The sequence below is a fragment of the Mytilus californianus genome, unplaced genomic scaffold, assembly GCF_021869535.1.
Source record: "Mytilus californianus isolate M0D057914Y unplaced genomic scaffold, xbMytCali1.0.p SCAF_11, whole genome shotgun sequence".
NCBI classification, from domain to species: Eukaryota; Metazoa; Mollusca; class Bivalvia; order Mytilida; family Mytilidae; genus Mytilus; species Mytilus californianus.
Window position 1 is genome coordinate 43,524,626 of NW_026262593.1, and position 17,492 is coordinate 43,542,117.

The following is a 17,492-nucleotide window of genomic DNA, read 5'->3' on the forward strand; positions in this document are numbered from 1 at the left end:
AAGTAAATTAAACAGATGTGCAATGATTATTAATTGGGAAAAGTAACATTTAATTTTTAAGATTAAAAGTACTATTCTTTTAACTTCATATCTTAACTTTATGCGAATTGCATAGAACGTAACCGAAAATTGTTCCATTTTAATATTGTAACACTTCCGGAATTAAAAAGTTGAATGTTAATTTTCAATTTATTTATACAATTTATTTATTGTTTCTCTATTGTCATCGGGTATTTCATCTGGGTATATTAAACACGCTATACTCTTTCTGATAATCCATTCAATATGACAATATTCACACCTGTGTACGCTTGATTTCACACCTGTGTACGCCTGAGGCTAAATTGCTGCAAGGTAAAGTTCAAACGAATTCTCCTCAAATCGATAAATAAACACTGACTTTACAAAATAATATACACACTCTGTTCACAAAATTTTTACCTTGAAATGGTTACCAAAGTTATAACGGTAAATAAAACGTAAAATATTTTCAGTTTAATATCAGTCAAAGTGTTCAACAGATATTTTATGAAAAAATCTTAACAATAATTTATGAAATTAATTCGAAAATATTTATATTTAGATAACTTCATATAGGAAGTTTTATTCAATCAATACAAAACGGTACACACATATTCATTTTCTTTCATTCTTATATTGTGGTTATTAACTACGACCAACGGTCATCTGTGCGCTTTTAATTACGTAAAATTCTGATAAGCAATTAAGACTTTAACAGATTTTATTTTTTCCCATGATTCAACAAATCGGGTTAAAACGTCACAACCCAGTGACGTAGGTCAACCAAAAAAGTTACAAATACTTGATTTTCTCCGTTATTAGAAAGAATATAAATTTAAAACTTTGTGAATGTGTTTTTTATGTTAAGATGAACATATTTAGATGATAAGTCAAAAATCGCGGACTTTCCCTTTAAAATATTCTTCTAAGGTATATAAATATTTCAGCTATATATACAAGAACAACAACACTAAAATCACTTTTAGTATGTTTTTGCCATAGGTTATACATGTGGGATTTTTTTCTTGAATTTATACACCATTACCCTTCTTTACCGCGTATTTTACTTAGTGTAATGAACTTAAGTCCACATTTTAATGATTGAGTATGTACATTCATCGATGTTAGAGTGTATTCCATAATTAAATGTGGTCCATTTTATTTTGAAGGAATACTCACCAAATAAGACCATTCTACACCAAGATGAAGTTTCAGAATATTTATACATTATTATTTCTGGTAAGTAATAATACACTGAAGTTACATGTATCAAGTGGAAATTCAAAACCCATGAGTCGCAGAAAAACTGACAACGCCATGGAAATAAAACCAAAACGACGAAAAGACTCTCAAGTCTAATGAATACTACATAGAAAACTAAAGACTGGTCAACACCAAATCCAACAAAACAAACCGGAAGTGACCTCAGGTGCCCCGGAAGCATAAGCAGACCCCGATGTTTCAACCGGAATAAACCCGAGTATAGTTCAACATGTACAGGGGAGATAATAATAATCAACATTCTGTGTTGCTAAAGCTAATACTATTCTCAAACAAATAAACACTGTAACTGCAGTCATTAACTAACAAACATCAAAAACTTTATCAAAACATCAATGAATTTCAAAGCAATTTAAATTTGATATTGCATTGAACGAAGTATAAATGATGATTTATTACTAACCGTGAAATTATGTGAAAAACAGTCCTTTTTATGTTCATACATATGGTAACATTAAATTATACGCAATTATATTGCTATCTCGTGTAAATCATAAATTACGAAAATAAAAAGTAAATAAAAAGTATTCAGATTTTATCACTGTAACATAATATAAAAATGAAAAAGATTTTATGAGATGTTGATTGACAATTGCAAAGCGAAACGAATAATATATCTTTTTTAAATGTTTATGTATTAGAGCAGATACTCGATACAGTACACATAACTTCACTTTTTATATTTTTTAAGACAAAAACATTAAGATATAACAAGGGCCACCACTGACATGGTTAAATTTTATTTAAACCACAAAGTTGTTGTTTCAATAAAGACTAATAGACATCTTCTTTACGAAGGATTAAAAAAAACATAAGCAAAAGTTATTCCACGAGTATTAATTGTGATAGGTTTTTTACTTCTGCTAAATGTAGCAAGCGTATGTTTGGCTGTTTGGGGATTTATAAATACGAAGCAACAACCACACAAGGACAATTCACCCTTTAATCCCTTGTTGTATCTCAAATATTATAGTTTGAAGAAATATATCATTTGTTTTCTATGTTCCAAACGTGTAATGTATTTTCGGGGGAAAAACATCAATAAAGAAGGATCAATGGGGATAAGGGGCGGAAAATTCTGACTGCGTCTGAAAAGGGGGTAGTATGTTGGGTAGGAGAAGAATTTTATTTTGTAACATACTACCAATAAGTAATTTTCAAAGGATTGTTAGAGAGAGCATGACATTCTCCGAACATAGACTGTCGGCCAGGAGAAGTTCAAGTGACAATTAAGTCAATTCTTAGAATACGTAAGTTTAATTCTTTACTGCTTTGTTTTGACACAGGAACAAGTATTAAAATGTATATTATCGTTTCTCCCTGTATGCTCCACGAATTACCATTTCTTTTTACTCAATGATTTCTTTTCTGTTAGGTCGATGTCAGTTGTGTCGAGAAGTTTACATACCAGAAGCACAGAAGACGGTTACATTCTACGTAGCTTGCAAAGAACCAGGTAAAATTATGTCGATGTAACCAAAATACATTAAAGGTATCCATGCCAATAAAAGATCATCTTAAAATGAAAAGTATTCACGATGTTTGACATCACTTAAATACTTAGTATGAAAAATTCAGATTAATTATATGCATTCTACTTAAATATACTTATTATTTGCTAAGTTTACAAAAGTTGTTTTAGAAATTTAGTATTTACATCTTTGTCGTCTTGGTTTGTTTTAAGTGTTAATTAGCATGACGGGTGATGCATGTATAGCAGGAGACGCCTACCCAATCGATACACCCAGCCTCACTCCTTTTAAAAGTCATGCGACTTCCTCAGTTTTTGTTTGTTACATTGACTTGTCTGTTCCTAATCGATCTACGAGATTTAAACATCGATAAACTAATGAGGGGCCTGATGGGGGGGGGGGTGTCTCATTACGATTCACGAGTTTATTTTTTTGTAAATCACGATTCACAGAAAATAAATTTCCATGATCACGGATCACGAAAATATAAAAAAAAAATCTGTAGAAAAACGGATCACGATAGCGAAAATGCGCCGATCACGAAGAACGAAAATAACCCATCAGGCCCCTTACTAATGTTGCTTAAATTTATGCTCACGTTCTCAACGGTTACTTGATATTTAGTAACTTATCTTGACTTTTCGTACTTGTGCGTTAAATAATGTTGCCCAATGGCAATAACTTCGCATTTCTCGATGTTTTTGAAAACAGATATATAATATAAAATTAAAAAAATCGTTATTTTACTACATTTTTCAAAGAGCTTATAATATATATATATTAGTTCCCATGTATTTCAAATGAAAAATTGTAAAGACATACTTTTCTATCCAAATATTGAAATAAGATAATGGTGAATGATTGATTTGATCGCTACTTAGACGTTTGGTACAAATATGTTTTGAACAATTCGATATATCATACAAATTCAACCTAGAGAGCGACGGAAGATTCCAAAGGGATAGCCAAACTCATAAGTCGAAAACAAACTGACAATGTCATGGCAAAAAACGAAAACGACGAAATGATTGCGTTTACCCATTTAGTTTTATTGTTTTAAATCAATTTATTAATATTGATTATGCTACCAGATATTTTTTACAAAGATGTGGTAACAACAAAAAATATAAAACAGATATATATATATATATAACCATATCTCTATTCGATGAATAATTTCCCAAAAGTGTCATTTTTATGCATGATAGTTCATACAATGTAAATTATTGGCCGTTATGTACATTTTATTTATTCGAATTGATAAATCTTCCAAACTTTTCATCTTGTTTTTTTTAACTATATCTATGAAATTACAGAATCCTCTTTTGTCTGTTTAATTGATATAAACCATAATAAAAATAAGAAGATGTGGTATGAGTGTCAATGAGACAACTCTCCATCCAAGTCACAATGTGTAAAAAGTAAACAATTATATGTCAAAGTACGGCCTTCAACACGGAGCTTTGGCTCACACCGAACATCAACTATAAAGGGCCCCGAAATTACTAGTGTAAAACAATTCAAACAGGAAAACCAACGGTCTATATAAATAAGAAGATGTGGTATGAGTGCCAATGAGACAACTATCCATCCAAGTCACAATGTGTAAAAAGTAAACAATTATAGGTCAAAGTACGGCCTTCAACACGGAGCCTTGGCTCACACCGAACAGCAAGCTATAAAGGCTCCCAAAATGACTAGTGTAAAACAATTCAAACAGGAAAACCAACGGTCTAATCTATATAAAAAACGAGAAACGAGAAACACTTATGAACCACACCAACAAACGACAACCACTGAACAGCAGGCTCCTGACTTAGGACAGGTGCATATAATCTATATAAAAAACGAGAAACACTTGAGAACCACATCAACAAACACTGGACAACAGGTTCCTGACTTAGGACAGGTGCAAACAAATGCAGCGGGTTTAAACGTTTTAAGTGGCGCCAACATTCACCCTAACCTGAAATAGTAGTGTAACATTACAACATAGAAAGACACACTATAAAATATCAATTGAAATGGCTTAACTCAATCAAAAAGACATATTAACAAACAAAAAAATAAACATACTCCGAACAAATAAATTTGATATATGAAACAATATAAATACAATAATAGATAATAAAAAAAGGGGGGATGTAAAACAATGTCAAAAAGACAACTATAACCTTGGACAAAATGGCGTTAAATAAACTAACGTACATATGTAAATCTAAATATAATAATTTTGTTGTTAGGAGTACGGAAATATTTTTTTACAAAATAAATAAATTTGTTGTTCATAGTACGAGAACAGAAGTGAAAATGTATCGTCATACTAAATACTACCAAAGGTGGTACATATTTAAAATAGTGAGAAGAGATACAACACAAATTAATAAAACTCCGTTTGGAAGGCCGTACTTTGACCTATAATGGTTTACTTTTACAAATTGTGACTTGGATGGAGAGTTGTCTCATTGGCACTCATACCACATCTTCTTTTATTTATTGAATAACAAAAATGCATTACATAAACATATATTGTCATTTTACTGTAGATGAAATTTTCGGAGTAGAAGGCGTACTTGACAACGATCCAAGCATGAACTCGGTCATTACAACTAGTCCGACAATCGTGTACAGAGTTCCAAGGTAAATTAACATGCATACAAGTTTTGTAGGATCTTGCACCTTCAAAGTAAAGGCTTTGCATTGACATACAATGTAAAGCACAATCATTAAAAGTAGGCAAATTTGGTATGTTGCATGCAGTGTAATTTACTGTTATTTTTTTATATATAGCATGATGATTTGTGTTTCTTGATTATATCAAGCAATGTTTTGACTTTTCAAAAACAATTTTAAGTCTCGAAATCTACAACTTAATTTCTAAAGTACAATGAAATGTCCATACCAGTAATTTCAAAAGCTTTCTGGGAAAAGTAATAACATACTGTGTAATGAAGAATTGAAATTCACAGGAACAAATGTAAATATTACGGCAATGTAATTATATAGACATGTCTTGCTTGTGGAATTTTATTAAGAACTGCTCAAGTCATCTGTCATAATCATTAATTTGTTTTAGAATTGCATTTGATATTGTTAATAAAGAAAGTCTATCAAAGATAATTGCAAAACATAGAGACGAGGAAGTCGAGGATGTAGAGTTAATGGACAGAGGCTACTTCAATTCTGTGTGGAAAAATTACAAACATTCAAAAGTGCGAGAGGCACTGAAGGAACATGGAAAGATGAAGTATATGTGTAAAGATGCACCAAGTCATGTAGCTGAAAGACCACCATCTGCTCTGTATGTATTTACATCACTGACGATTTCAGTGAGTGTATCCTAAATAAAGTTCTCTTAAAAAAAAGTACAAATAAGATCAAAAAGGAGAGATGAACTGAGAAAAAAAACAAAGATACAGATACACGAACAACATAACTTTCCAAATAAAAAAAACAAAAAAATTAGCAGAGAACCATTTGATGCCTTTTCTCATGATTGTGAATCCGATGTTTGAATAACAGATTTTTGTAAAAAAAATAGTAATGACACCAGTTACTTCGACAAGCGATGACAATAATGTTACATACGGGAAACTAAAGTCAATACCGTAAAATAGTAGGCTGCGTTTATCGACAAGCATATAAGCAACAGGAACAGTAAAGATTGGCATGAAAAATAACAAATATCGATTGAAATAGATTAACCAAACTCAATGTTGTTGTTTTTCTGCTTTGTATCAATCTGATGAGTTAAGCCTTTTTCAACTGATTTTATAGTCTGTTCTTAAGTTGTGCTGTTACACCAATGTTCCAGGTTAGTGGGAGGGTTGAGCACTCACAAACATGTTTAACCCCCGCCACATTCTTTATATGCCTGTCCCAAGTCAGGAGCCTGCAGTTCAGTGGTTGTCGTTGGTTCGTGTCTGTCATATTTGTTTTTCGTTAATTGTTTTGTTATAAATTAGGCCGTTAGTTTTCTCATTTGAATTGTTTCACATTTTTTCAAGTCGGGGCCTTTTATAGCCGACTATACGGTATGGGTTTTTCTCATTGTTGAAGGCCGTTTAGTTGCCTATAATTGCTTACATACACTTTATTTGAACTTTGTTGTATAGTTTTGTCTCATTGTCAATCATACCTCATCTCCTTATTTGTATATCAAACACGATTTACGTTATAGAATTTAAAACATGAAAACAAAATATGCTTTAAAAAAAATTAAACAAATCCGTTAAAAGATATGATTGACATAAGTACTTACTCACCTCTGTATCTGCGACTTCCTTGAAACCCCATCATTATATCTCCTATCTATTTTCCTCAGCAATGCAAGTGCCCTTAGCATTTCACAAATATGTGATTTCAAAGGAAAACTGATATCAAGTTATCTTCGATTGTTGTTACTTTCCCCTCTTCGTTCTTGCAGTTGCCATCATCATCCATTGTTTTTTTTATTATTATTTTTAGTTCCTATACACTAATGCCTTTTTCACTAATTTTATTATAAATGGATATATATCTTATTATAATGCATGTTTACATATATTATCACGGGTATGATAGTAGAAGGATTTGAATATTACTTTAATACGACCATTTTACCGTTTTGGGTTTCGGCTATCATGGGATGTAACTATAATCAGTTTGATATCAGTGGCATTCTTGAAGATATATTCAAAGGCATAGAATGGAAATTTAAACAACATCAGGAACCTTAAATTTATATCTATATCTAATGATGAAACATATTTTTACAAGTATTTACAACAAATAGTTGACAATACTTGTGGTTTTAAAATTATCGTACACAAAATGTTGTAGAATTACTTTTATATGTTTTAAATGGTTTTCTCTATTTATGAAATGAAATAACAATTGTTAAGCAGCTTGATTTGCATTATTTACTAGATACATGCATCTTTATTTCTGTTAACAGGGAACAACACAAAGAAAATATGTACAGATTTATTCAGAAAGGAGCAGAATTTGAACCATACAGGGTTCGGTCAGCAGTGCAGCGACCAAGGTCTGGTCATAAACTACCCAATCGTCCACAGACTGTGGCCAACATTGATGTCACGGACAATGGTGTAGATGGTGAGTATCAAAAATAAACTATTTTGAATCAAATCTTTAAAGCAGAAACAGAAGATACCAAAAAGGAGAATCAAACTCAAAAGTCGAATAAAGGCAACAGTAGTATACCGCTGTTCGACATTCATAAATTGATTGAGAAAAAAGCAAATCCGGGTTACAAACTAAAACTGAGGGAAACACATCAAATATAAGAGGAGAACTACGACACAACAGAAACACAACTTTTAAAATGTAAAACACACAGAAACGAACTACAATATAACAATGGCCATTTTCCTGACTTGGTACAGGACTCGAAGAGAGACTGTCAAAATCATGACACAAAACGAGTCCAAATCAATTGAAAAACCTTGATACTTAAAAGTATGATTGCTTAATTATTGTGTTTATCAAATTTTATTCCATTTTTAATTCGCTTGCAATGAACTGTTATTAATATATTATATTATTTGCACGTTGGATTTGTCTCTCTTAACATATGTTATAATTGGACAAGAGTTGCACTGATGTTTAATGTGGCAGATAAAACACTATCATATATATTGATGGCTTGCAGTCGGTTCAATTTAATTAAATATTGTATTTTTCATTCTTATAGAGGAAGAATCTGATAGTTCTGATGAGGAAACAGAACAGAGTCAGCTAATTACAAAAGATCTGGCCAAAACATTGGACAGTTTTTATGCTAAGGTAAAAAAAATTTGTCAGACGATCTATTGTAACAGTAGTTGAATTGCTTGTACACTGTTTGTTTAATCTTTTAGATGTATGTTCAGTTAGAAATTGCTAATTATTAGTTTGTAAGTTTTGTTAGTGCAAGGGAGGTTCGACATTGTAGATATGTCTATATTACATAGACTTAAATTTGTATTCAAATGCATTAGATTTAAATGGCATTGCTTTAGCTAACCTTAGCAAATTGTAGGAACAGTAACTAAAGATGCATCTTGTATGATGTTGAAACAGGTTTTATTGTTTGAAGTTTTCAGCATTAAGAGATGTCCTTGTTAATATGTACAATGTAATTAAACTATGATATAAAATAAAAGATCAAAGAAAATGTTCATAATAGGAATATACTTGACAGGAAGACAAACCCAACTAGAAATATAAACACACATATATCTAGGGGTCATCAAACAGTCTTCAACAACAGTTTGGTGCATGTACACTATGGCAAGCTCTGAATCGTCAATAAAAATAGTAAATAGATTAAATAGAAACAATCAAAGATCTGCCATCACTACCAGATTTAAATTCTCTTAATAACAAAATCATAATGCTTGATTTTTAGAAATATATTAACATCCGTTCTTTCAACTTCAACTGTTTCGTTTTAAAGTAATAAAATTATGTATAATTTTGCTAACAATAGCTCTTTTCATCTTACTCAGAGGTATCAATTTTAATTATTATGTTTCGTATTATGTTAGTAAATAATGTACTTTTTCTCTAAACACTGTATCATTCTACTTAATGGCATTAACTTGGGTGAAATTTCTGTAACACTTAATATTTTGATATGGACGAAATTTAATCTTCATATGCAACTATGCAGCTAATCTGACTTGACTTTTGTTTGGCATAAAAATCACATGCAATATTTTACTAAAATTATTTTTAACTTTAATGTACAACTCAATAGTTAGCAATTTTAAAATGTAATTGTAAAACACGATGAATGAATTTGTAAAAGTTACATAGTTTTTTTTTATTTAAAAAGATCAAACGATTATGAATTATTTGAATGTATTCAGACGTTTCAAAGCACAATGATGCAATAGTGAAACAAGAATATGCCAATCAAAACTCTTGATGGAATATATTTCATTTGATATCTATATGTGCTCTGAATTTCATTGTCTCCGTTTAACACAGGGAAAACAAAATAGAAGATTGTCTATATATAAAAAGGTAGATATGTGTGTGCTTTTGCAATGTTGCTCCTTAGATAATTTATATTCATATACATAGATGTATATATGGTGATGCTTTACTAACAAATTGCTCAAAACTAACCATTAAATTCCAACACTGGTGTTTTATAACAAATACCCATTAAACTACATGACATTCTCATGAATAAATTCCTTATACCTACCCCTTTACAAAATATTATGCAAAACAATCTCGAACTTTTCCTTCACCTTCTGTTTAAGTAGTACCAGAAAGAAATAGATATGTTATGTCATTTTGTATTTTCAATTTGTTCTTTGTTTTCTTACTGTTCTTATTAGTTTTATTTTCCAATGACAATCCAAATTTACCGCCCTTCATTTCGATTGACCCACTCTGCAGATGTATCGTTAATTTGTACCCCTCCTGAATATGCATGTAATATTTCTCAGTGGACGTTAACAAAAACAATTATTTAATTAATGTTATCAGTTGCTTGAAGAAACTATATACGGAACTTAAAGTATCGACATACGTGTATGTTTGCTAAGCATTGCATTCACATAATATGTCATTTATATATCGTTATATTGGTGGTAAAAAGTATTAACACAGATACCGAAGTGAAGTCCATAAAACCTGACAAAACTAAACATCGACTATATCAACCAATAGAACAAATGAAAACACTTCGCACAGGCATTTTCTGATGACAAATGCTGAGTTTTACCTGGTTTAATTGCTAGCTAAACCCCTTTCTCTTATATGACAGTTTATAGATCTCTTATTTTGAGTTTCTTTTTATGAACAACCGAAACAGACATAATTGGTTAACGTGACAATATTGGGAACCAGCTGGCAAAATTGTGTAAAATAAATCATAGATGACTAACGAGAACAGATCATTTGAAATTATGCATACATGAAACTAAGGCATCAGTATTTGCCTCAACTTGATATAAAGTGACGATCAAACCAATATATATGTATTATCAAAATTTTGTACAATGCTTACTCAAATGAATATATGTAGGTTGCCTGCATAAAAAAATATACATTAATTCAGTTACTTTTGCTTCATGACATCTTATATATCATTGTATACAATATTTACCACAAACGATTGAATAATCTTAAAGTTCACTAATCATATTATAATCAGATATTGTTTATTTGGAAACTAAAAGCAAAATATAAAATTATAAATGTGCATGGATTTCTTTCTTACATACTGAGTATATTCAATCTTAGCTAAGCTAATCATTCTTAGCTTTGATTTTAACAGTCGTACATTAGTTGTCCACATTAAAGTCATACAGCATGTTTGCGATAAAAGGCTTTGGATATATTCATATTGCTATATATTGGATACATAACTAGTTTTGTGATTTTGTACAGCACATTCTGTACAATTTTTAGGATTTTCTTATCCCAGGTAGATAACCTTAGCCATATTTGGCACAACATTTTGGAATTTTGGGTCATCAGTGCTCTACATCTTTGTTTGGCTTTCTTTGCTATTTTGACCTGAGCGTCACTGGTGAGTCTTGTGTAGATGAAACACGCGTCTGGCGTATTAAATTATAAGCCTGGTACCTTAAATAACTATTAGCTTGTCGTAATGTTCTATCGTATTGTTAATTTGTGTGTTTCTCTGTTCTGTATGTTCTTCCATTTATTTGTACTGTAGTCCTGTCATGTAATGTTGCCATTTTAGTGTTATATTTAACATTGCCATTAAAGCGGGAGGTTTGGCTAGCCAAAACCAGGTTCAACCCACCATTTATTCTTAAAATGTCCTGTACCAAGTCAGGAAAAAGGCTATTGTTATCTTATAGTTCGTTTCTGTGTGTGTTGCATTTTAGTGTTTCTGTTGTGTCGTTTTTCTCCACTTATAGTTGATGTGTTTCCCTTAGTTTTAGTTTGTAACCCGGATTTGTTTTTTCGCAATCGATTTATGAATTTCGAACAGCGGTATACTACTGTTGCCTTTATTTAGCTCCTACGAAAAAGAGACCGAAAGAAAAGTAAAAATGATTCGTATTTATTAGTTAGCTTTTTTCTAGTACATTCATTTTGACATACTATACTACTGTTGCCTTTATTAAGCTCCTATGAAAAAGAGACAGAAAGAAAAGTAAAAATGATTCGTATTTATTAGTTAGTTTTTTTCTAGTACATTCATTTTGACATACTAGTATAGATCTGGCGAATTTTGTAATTTAATAGAAACTGAGTTTCAAACTTCGTCAGGACAACTTATCTTTAGATATATTTAGGTTATCCTTTATAACGTGTTATGGTTACACAGTCGCAATTTACTTTGTCTCTAACGGAAATTTATCAGGGTAAAATTGCATGTCCCGTAGAGTATACATTGTGCAAATTTCTGACATTGAAAAAGGTAAAATCATTAAAAATGCTTTCATCACCATTTTTGTATACTTTTACGTTAGCTTCAAGGAAACGAGGAAGATATGTTGAAAGCTTTGGACGAAAATAGTGAACTTGGAAAACATCTACGAAAAGCATGGGAAACCCCTGGAGCAGACCAAAAAGACAAGGATGGTTTCATGGTATGGTAATGCTTTAAGTAGCTTTATTAACATTGTCAGTATAGTGTGAAAATGTAGAAAAATGCCAAAAACAATTATTGTGGTCATGGAAATAAACAAGAAAGTCAAATTATTCATATTTGTTCAAGACTTGTAACAAATTGGATTCATAATATACAGAGAGAACAATAACCCATACTTTCACACACAACAGATATATTGATAGTCCTTGTAAATAAATATAAGACTTTGTCTACATCTGAACATCCACCAAATGAAGTAAAATATTTAGATTTAAAAGATCTAAAATTCGTTTGGAAGTTCCAATGTCAGCAATCAAATGTTAGTCGTGCTTTAAGACAGTTTAAGATTCCAAAGAGGGAAAAAGTCAGGAATAATATAAAGACGAGTGCCTTTCTTCTGATATATTTGAATACGACTTATATTTGATTGCTGACATGAATGCTTAACACATACGTTTAAGAAATTTATGTAGACCATATGTTGACCTCTATAATACTTTTGGTTTATTGTGTCGTAAAATCATATATAATGTCTCCTTTTAGTAATATTTAATAATAATTTAATTTTGGATGTAACGCGTCTTCTGATTGGCTGACGTTGTTTTGTTTATCAGCTCATAGACCTAATTTTGTCATGTGACCGTGACGTCATCAACGTTTTTTCATGGTTTACTCCGGTTTAAAATGGAGTTTAGAATTAAATTATAAGAAATGACTGTAATATTTTTTCTGTCTATTCGAAATAACATAAAAAATGTGGTGCACACTTTAAAATAACCCGCTATGCGGGTTATTCAGTGTGCACCACATTTTTGATGTTATTTCTTCATAGACAGAAAAAATATTACAGTCATTCCTTAAATGAAATAAAAATAGAAAGTAACATATGTATTCTTTCATCCTCTTTTAACAGGAAAATGGAGTTTTGGCCACAATGGAGTCGGATGATATTGTAAGAAAGGCAATTGCCATGGCAGATAAGAAAGCCACAAGACAAAAGAAACGTTCTTCTATTGAGGAGGAAGAGTTAGTATACTTTAAATTTTGTATTCTTACTATAAATTGTATACTTGAGAAACGGGAAAATAGATATACTTTTTTGGGGGGACCAAGACGTTTTGATAGGCATTATTTTTGTAAAATGATATTTTCGAATCTATTTGAATGCAGTGAAAAAATTGAAAAATTCGTATCCAGCAAACCTACTATTGAAGATAAAGAGTAAGGATACTTCATTATTTGTTTACTCTTAATATCAACTGTTATACTTGTAATACTTGCAAAATAAAAAACTAAATGTAATTTCTAAGTAGGTATATTTTTGTCAATTTTTTCGGGGACAATTTATTTGATTGACATAGTTTTTTAAAAATAAGATATTGAATCTATTTTACTTCAGTTAAAAAGAAGAAATTTTATATGCATTTACCTTTTTAAGTAGAGTGACAACATTGAGAAAATTCGTTTGTAAGTAAACGAACAACGTCTCAATGCATCCATTGTTTTCATGAACGAATCTGTCTTTACTGCTTGATTATTCCCCGAAGTTCGACTCTCTAATTTGTTTTGTTTTGGCTTGAGATTGCAAACATATATTGGGATTTACCACAATTGAAAAGAAGATATCCGTAAAATACGTTTCCTATGATGCTTAAAATTTATATTACTATTAAACTGCAATGCCACTGCTTAATTTAAACTTGTATTTTTTTTAGATATTACATTGGAATTTAATATCTTTGTTAATTCGAATTCTTCACAACTATCTGTATTTTCCGTTTCAAAATTATTTGCTATGTAATTCTTTAAACGTGGTTCAGCAGTTAATGCAAAAGTCCAAGTTCAACACGGTTTTAAAAAATGACTTATTTCTAACGACTTAATAGTGAAGGATTGAACTTGAATACGGCAGTGACAGCGTCAACGCTCTTTGATTAAAAAAAGTTGAGGTGTAAAGTTAGTCGTCGAATGCAAATCGGCAGTATGACAAATGAGACTGAGTAAACTTAATTTTGTTTTAAATACTAAGTATTTTCTGCCCTAGGAATAAATAACTCTAGCTTTTTTATGGCAAAATCTTTCAGAATTTTAGGTTCTCAATGCTCTTCAATTTCGTACTTTATTTTGCCTTTTTATTATTCTGATTCGAGCGTCACTGATGAGTCTTTTTTAGACGAAACGCATGTCCGGCGTACATAATTTTAATTCTTGTATCTATGATAAATTTATAAGCATAGAAATTTATCCTTTTTCAAATCTAATAACATTCGTTTCTCTACAGTGTTCTGAAAGAGTAAGTATATAATAAAAGTCACCTTTGTATGATGTGAATTCGCTGTTTGACGTTAACATTCCCTTTTAACATAATACCAATACCATTCAAAGTGCACCAAATTTTACAAAATCACTGAAAAACTTCGGGATTTTTCAATATCACTTATCATTTCATGGATTTTACACAAAATCTTTGATTTTACCCATTCACTTGTCACACATATCACATCTGTTCCTCCTACTGATAAAAGAGATCAATATGTAATTTTTTTACACATGAAAATATATCTACTTTGTTTGGTAAATTTCTTTTATATATCAATATGTTTTATTTTTTTCAAATGCACCAGTTTAATGTAAAGGACAGGCAGTGTATATTGTAGTTAATATATTCATAGACGAAAGGCAAATTCTTTTCTGCTTTGCATTGCCTCGATAAATGATGCTACTATGTTTGATGCGGATTGTAAATAGCTTTCCAATGTTAATGTAGAGCAAAGGCATCAGCACAATAAAGTCTCCTCTGTGTAGTGTCAACTTTTGCATACCACAAGTTAACAGTGCGTCCGTCTGTTCGTCCGTATGTCTATTGTCAGATTAATATTTTTAGTTAAAGTAGTTTACCATGAAGTTGTGGTTACATCAACATTATATAAATGGTAATTGTAATATGAAAATCACGTGTTTCGGTACTTAAACACTTATAAAATATTTGGTTTTGAGCATTCTTAATGAATATAGATCTGCAAAAGCGTTTCGGACGCATAACATTTATAAGTGTTCTTTATTCCATTTAATTTTGCAGTTATCAGTGTGTTCGTCATCTGCAGATAACTGAAAAAATTCTCAAGAGAATTTTAAGAAATATAAAGACACAGTTGTAAAATGTTTATCTGTTTGCCACTAGCATATAATGCAATTTGTATGGGCGACTAGAATTGTCAAGTTAAAGTTATCTTCATTTTGCCGGAACAAATAACCTCAATGAATTACGTTCTGTTTGAATTACACACTTTTATGAGCAATATCGAAACTGAATGTCTCTCACAGTTGGTATCAAAATAATAAATCATTCAGTTTAATATAGAATTGAATCATAAAAGACTTGGTAACCATTTTCTTACTCCCTGTTGTTAACCACTTTGCCACCGTGAACGATAGCGATTTTGCCTACCCCTCGAATTCAAAGAAAGCTTATTATTTTATCAGAAATTCTTCACCCTTAACAATGTAATATTAAATGTATTGTGGCAAAGACGTTTATTCGTCGACAGCTTTGTACCATATAGATATTCTATATATAATCTTTCATATTTTACAGCATGATGTAAAAGTTTAATATGATATATGTTTAAACGGTTGTTCATTTTTTTATAAATTAGATGGAATACAGTATTACATGCAGAAAACAAAAATGCAAAGTTTATGGCGGCAGCAAATAATATGCGCGTGAAAATGCTCCGTAAAAAGATGGAAGATCTACAGAAACGGAGAGTTATCATGTTTGAAAAACCCATAAAATCTCCAAAGGATGTTGTAGTCATAGAAGCAGATCATAACAATAATTTGAGGAAGAAACGATTCATGTTGGACAAGCTATCTGATATGGGAACAAGATCAAAAGAAGAGAAAGCCGCAGGGGTAAATAATTGCATCTTAATTAACAATAATTGAAATTATGTGTGTTTTACAAAGTATTTAATGTACACGTATAATATAGGGTTAAAGACAGCAATACAAAGTAATGTATTCTTGTTAAACAGGTATTGTATTTGAACAGAACATAAAAATAAAGATATACAATTGTCGTATAAAAATTATGAAAATGCTATATGAAATTTAAAGGCTATATGCCGGTTAAGGTCACTTTTGGTCATATACCTCATTAAGTATTTATACATCCCTTGCCTTAAAATGTTTGGATATGACCTTTCATTATGAAGGTCAATACAAAAAAGTGCTTCGGACGCACCAAATTAATAAACTGTTCTTTTCATTTAACAAAATCATAGAGTATAAAAGGATATTTGCAAAAAGTCATCGAAACATTAACAAATTGTAAATTGTAACTTTTCCAGACTGCTGTTGCTATGAAAGGAACAATGTTCATAACAAAAACTAAACGAAAGGTCTGTCAATCAAGAACCCAGGACGATAGTGATGTCTTAAGTCAGGAAAGAAAAGATGAAGATGAAGAATTTCTCGAAAAGGTTTGATGTTACAATAATTCAATAATGATTTGCATACCTAGTAATACTTGAAAAAATTTAACCAGTCTGTTGACATCTGTTCCACAACCGGGAAATGTTGCTCTGGTTACTGCTAAGAATTCTTGCAACTTCATTTAGGGACTCTCAGTCGTGTAGATATCCGATAACGATATCGAGTGGCAGAGTCAAACTTTGACATGGCAGCATTTTTATTTTATGACTAAAGTCGGACTTTAAACTTGGTTCTTTATACGCTTTAATTACCATTGAATTAACGGGCATTTAAAAGTTGAGACTTGTCTTTAACAGCCAAAGATTAAATTAACCATTTAAATTAACCTGGTTAATTGCAGAATTTGAATTTTGAAAAATAAAAGGTGTTTATGAGCTTCTTTTTAAAAAACAATATAGTTTACTCTCAGTAAAACTTGATGGTGCTGGTAGATAAGGAAGTGTTGAAACTTTTTTACCGGCAATACAAAACAGTTACTAGGTCCTCATCTTTTATTGGCTAATAATTACATTACATTACATTAGAATCTGTACTTTTGGTTGGCTGAAAGCAAGTGTGAGGCATCCAAAAATCAAATAGTATTTCTCAATAAATTTCAAAATTCATGAATGCACATGCTCCCAATGACAACATCACTCCAATTCATTGGA

The 17,492-nt window shown here is 31.0% G+C and overlaps 1 protein-coding gene across 6 annotated transcripts in view; it reads left to right on the plus strand.

Annotated features, from left to right (window-relative positions):
- Nucleotides 1–17,492, plus strand: part of LOC127720134 (uncharacterized) — a 44,765-nt gene that overhangs the window by 25,924 nt on the left and 1,349 nt on the right. For 5 of the 6 annotated variants that reach the window (XM_052226574.1, XM_052226575.1, XM_052226577.1 and 2 more), the window contains exons 3-13: nucleotides 1,191–1,260; nucleotides 2,678–2,758; nucleotides 5,321–5,414; nucleotides 5,851–6,075; nucleotides 7,711–7,871; nucleotides 8,470–8,561; nucleotides 9,750–9,785; nucleotides 12,224–12,343; nucleotides 13,259–13,371; nucleotides 16,002–16,260; nucleotides 16,698–16,829. In XM_052226574.1, the coding sequence (XP_052082534.1) occupies nucleotides 1,191–1,260; nucleotides 2,678–2,758; nucleotides 5,321–5,414; nucleotides 5,851–6,075; nucleotides 7,711–7,871; nucleotides 8,470–8,561; nucleotides 9,750–9,785; nucleotides 12,224–12,343; nucleotides 13,259–13,371; nucleotides 16,002–16,260; nucleotides 16,698–16,829 (1,383 nt within the window). The remainder of the gene's footprint in view (nucleotides 1–1,190; nucleotides 1,261–2,677; nucleotides 2,759–5,320; nucleotides 5,415–5,850; nucleotides 6,076–7,710; nucleotides 7,872–8,469; nucleotides 8,562–9,749; nucleotides 9,786–12,223; nucleotides 12,344–13,258; nucleotides 13,372–16,001; nucleotides 16,261–16,697; nucleotides 16,830–17,492) is intronic. The other variant, XM_052226579.1, reaches the window with a different exon arrangement.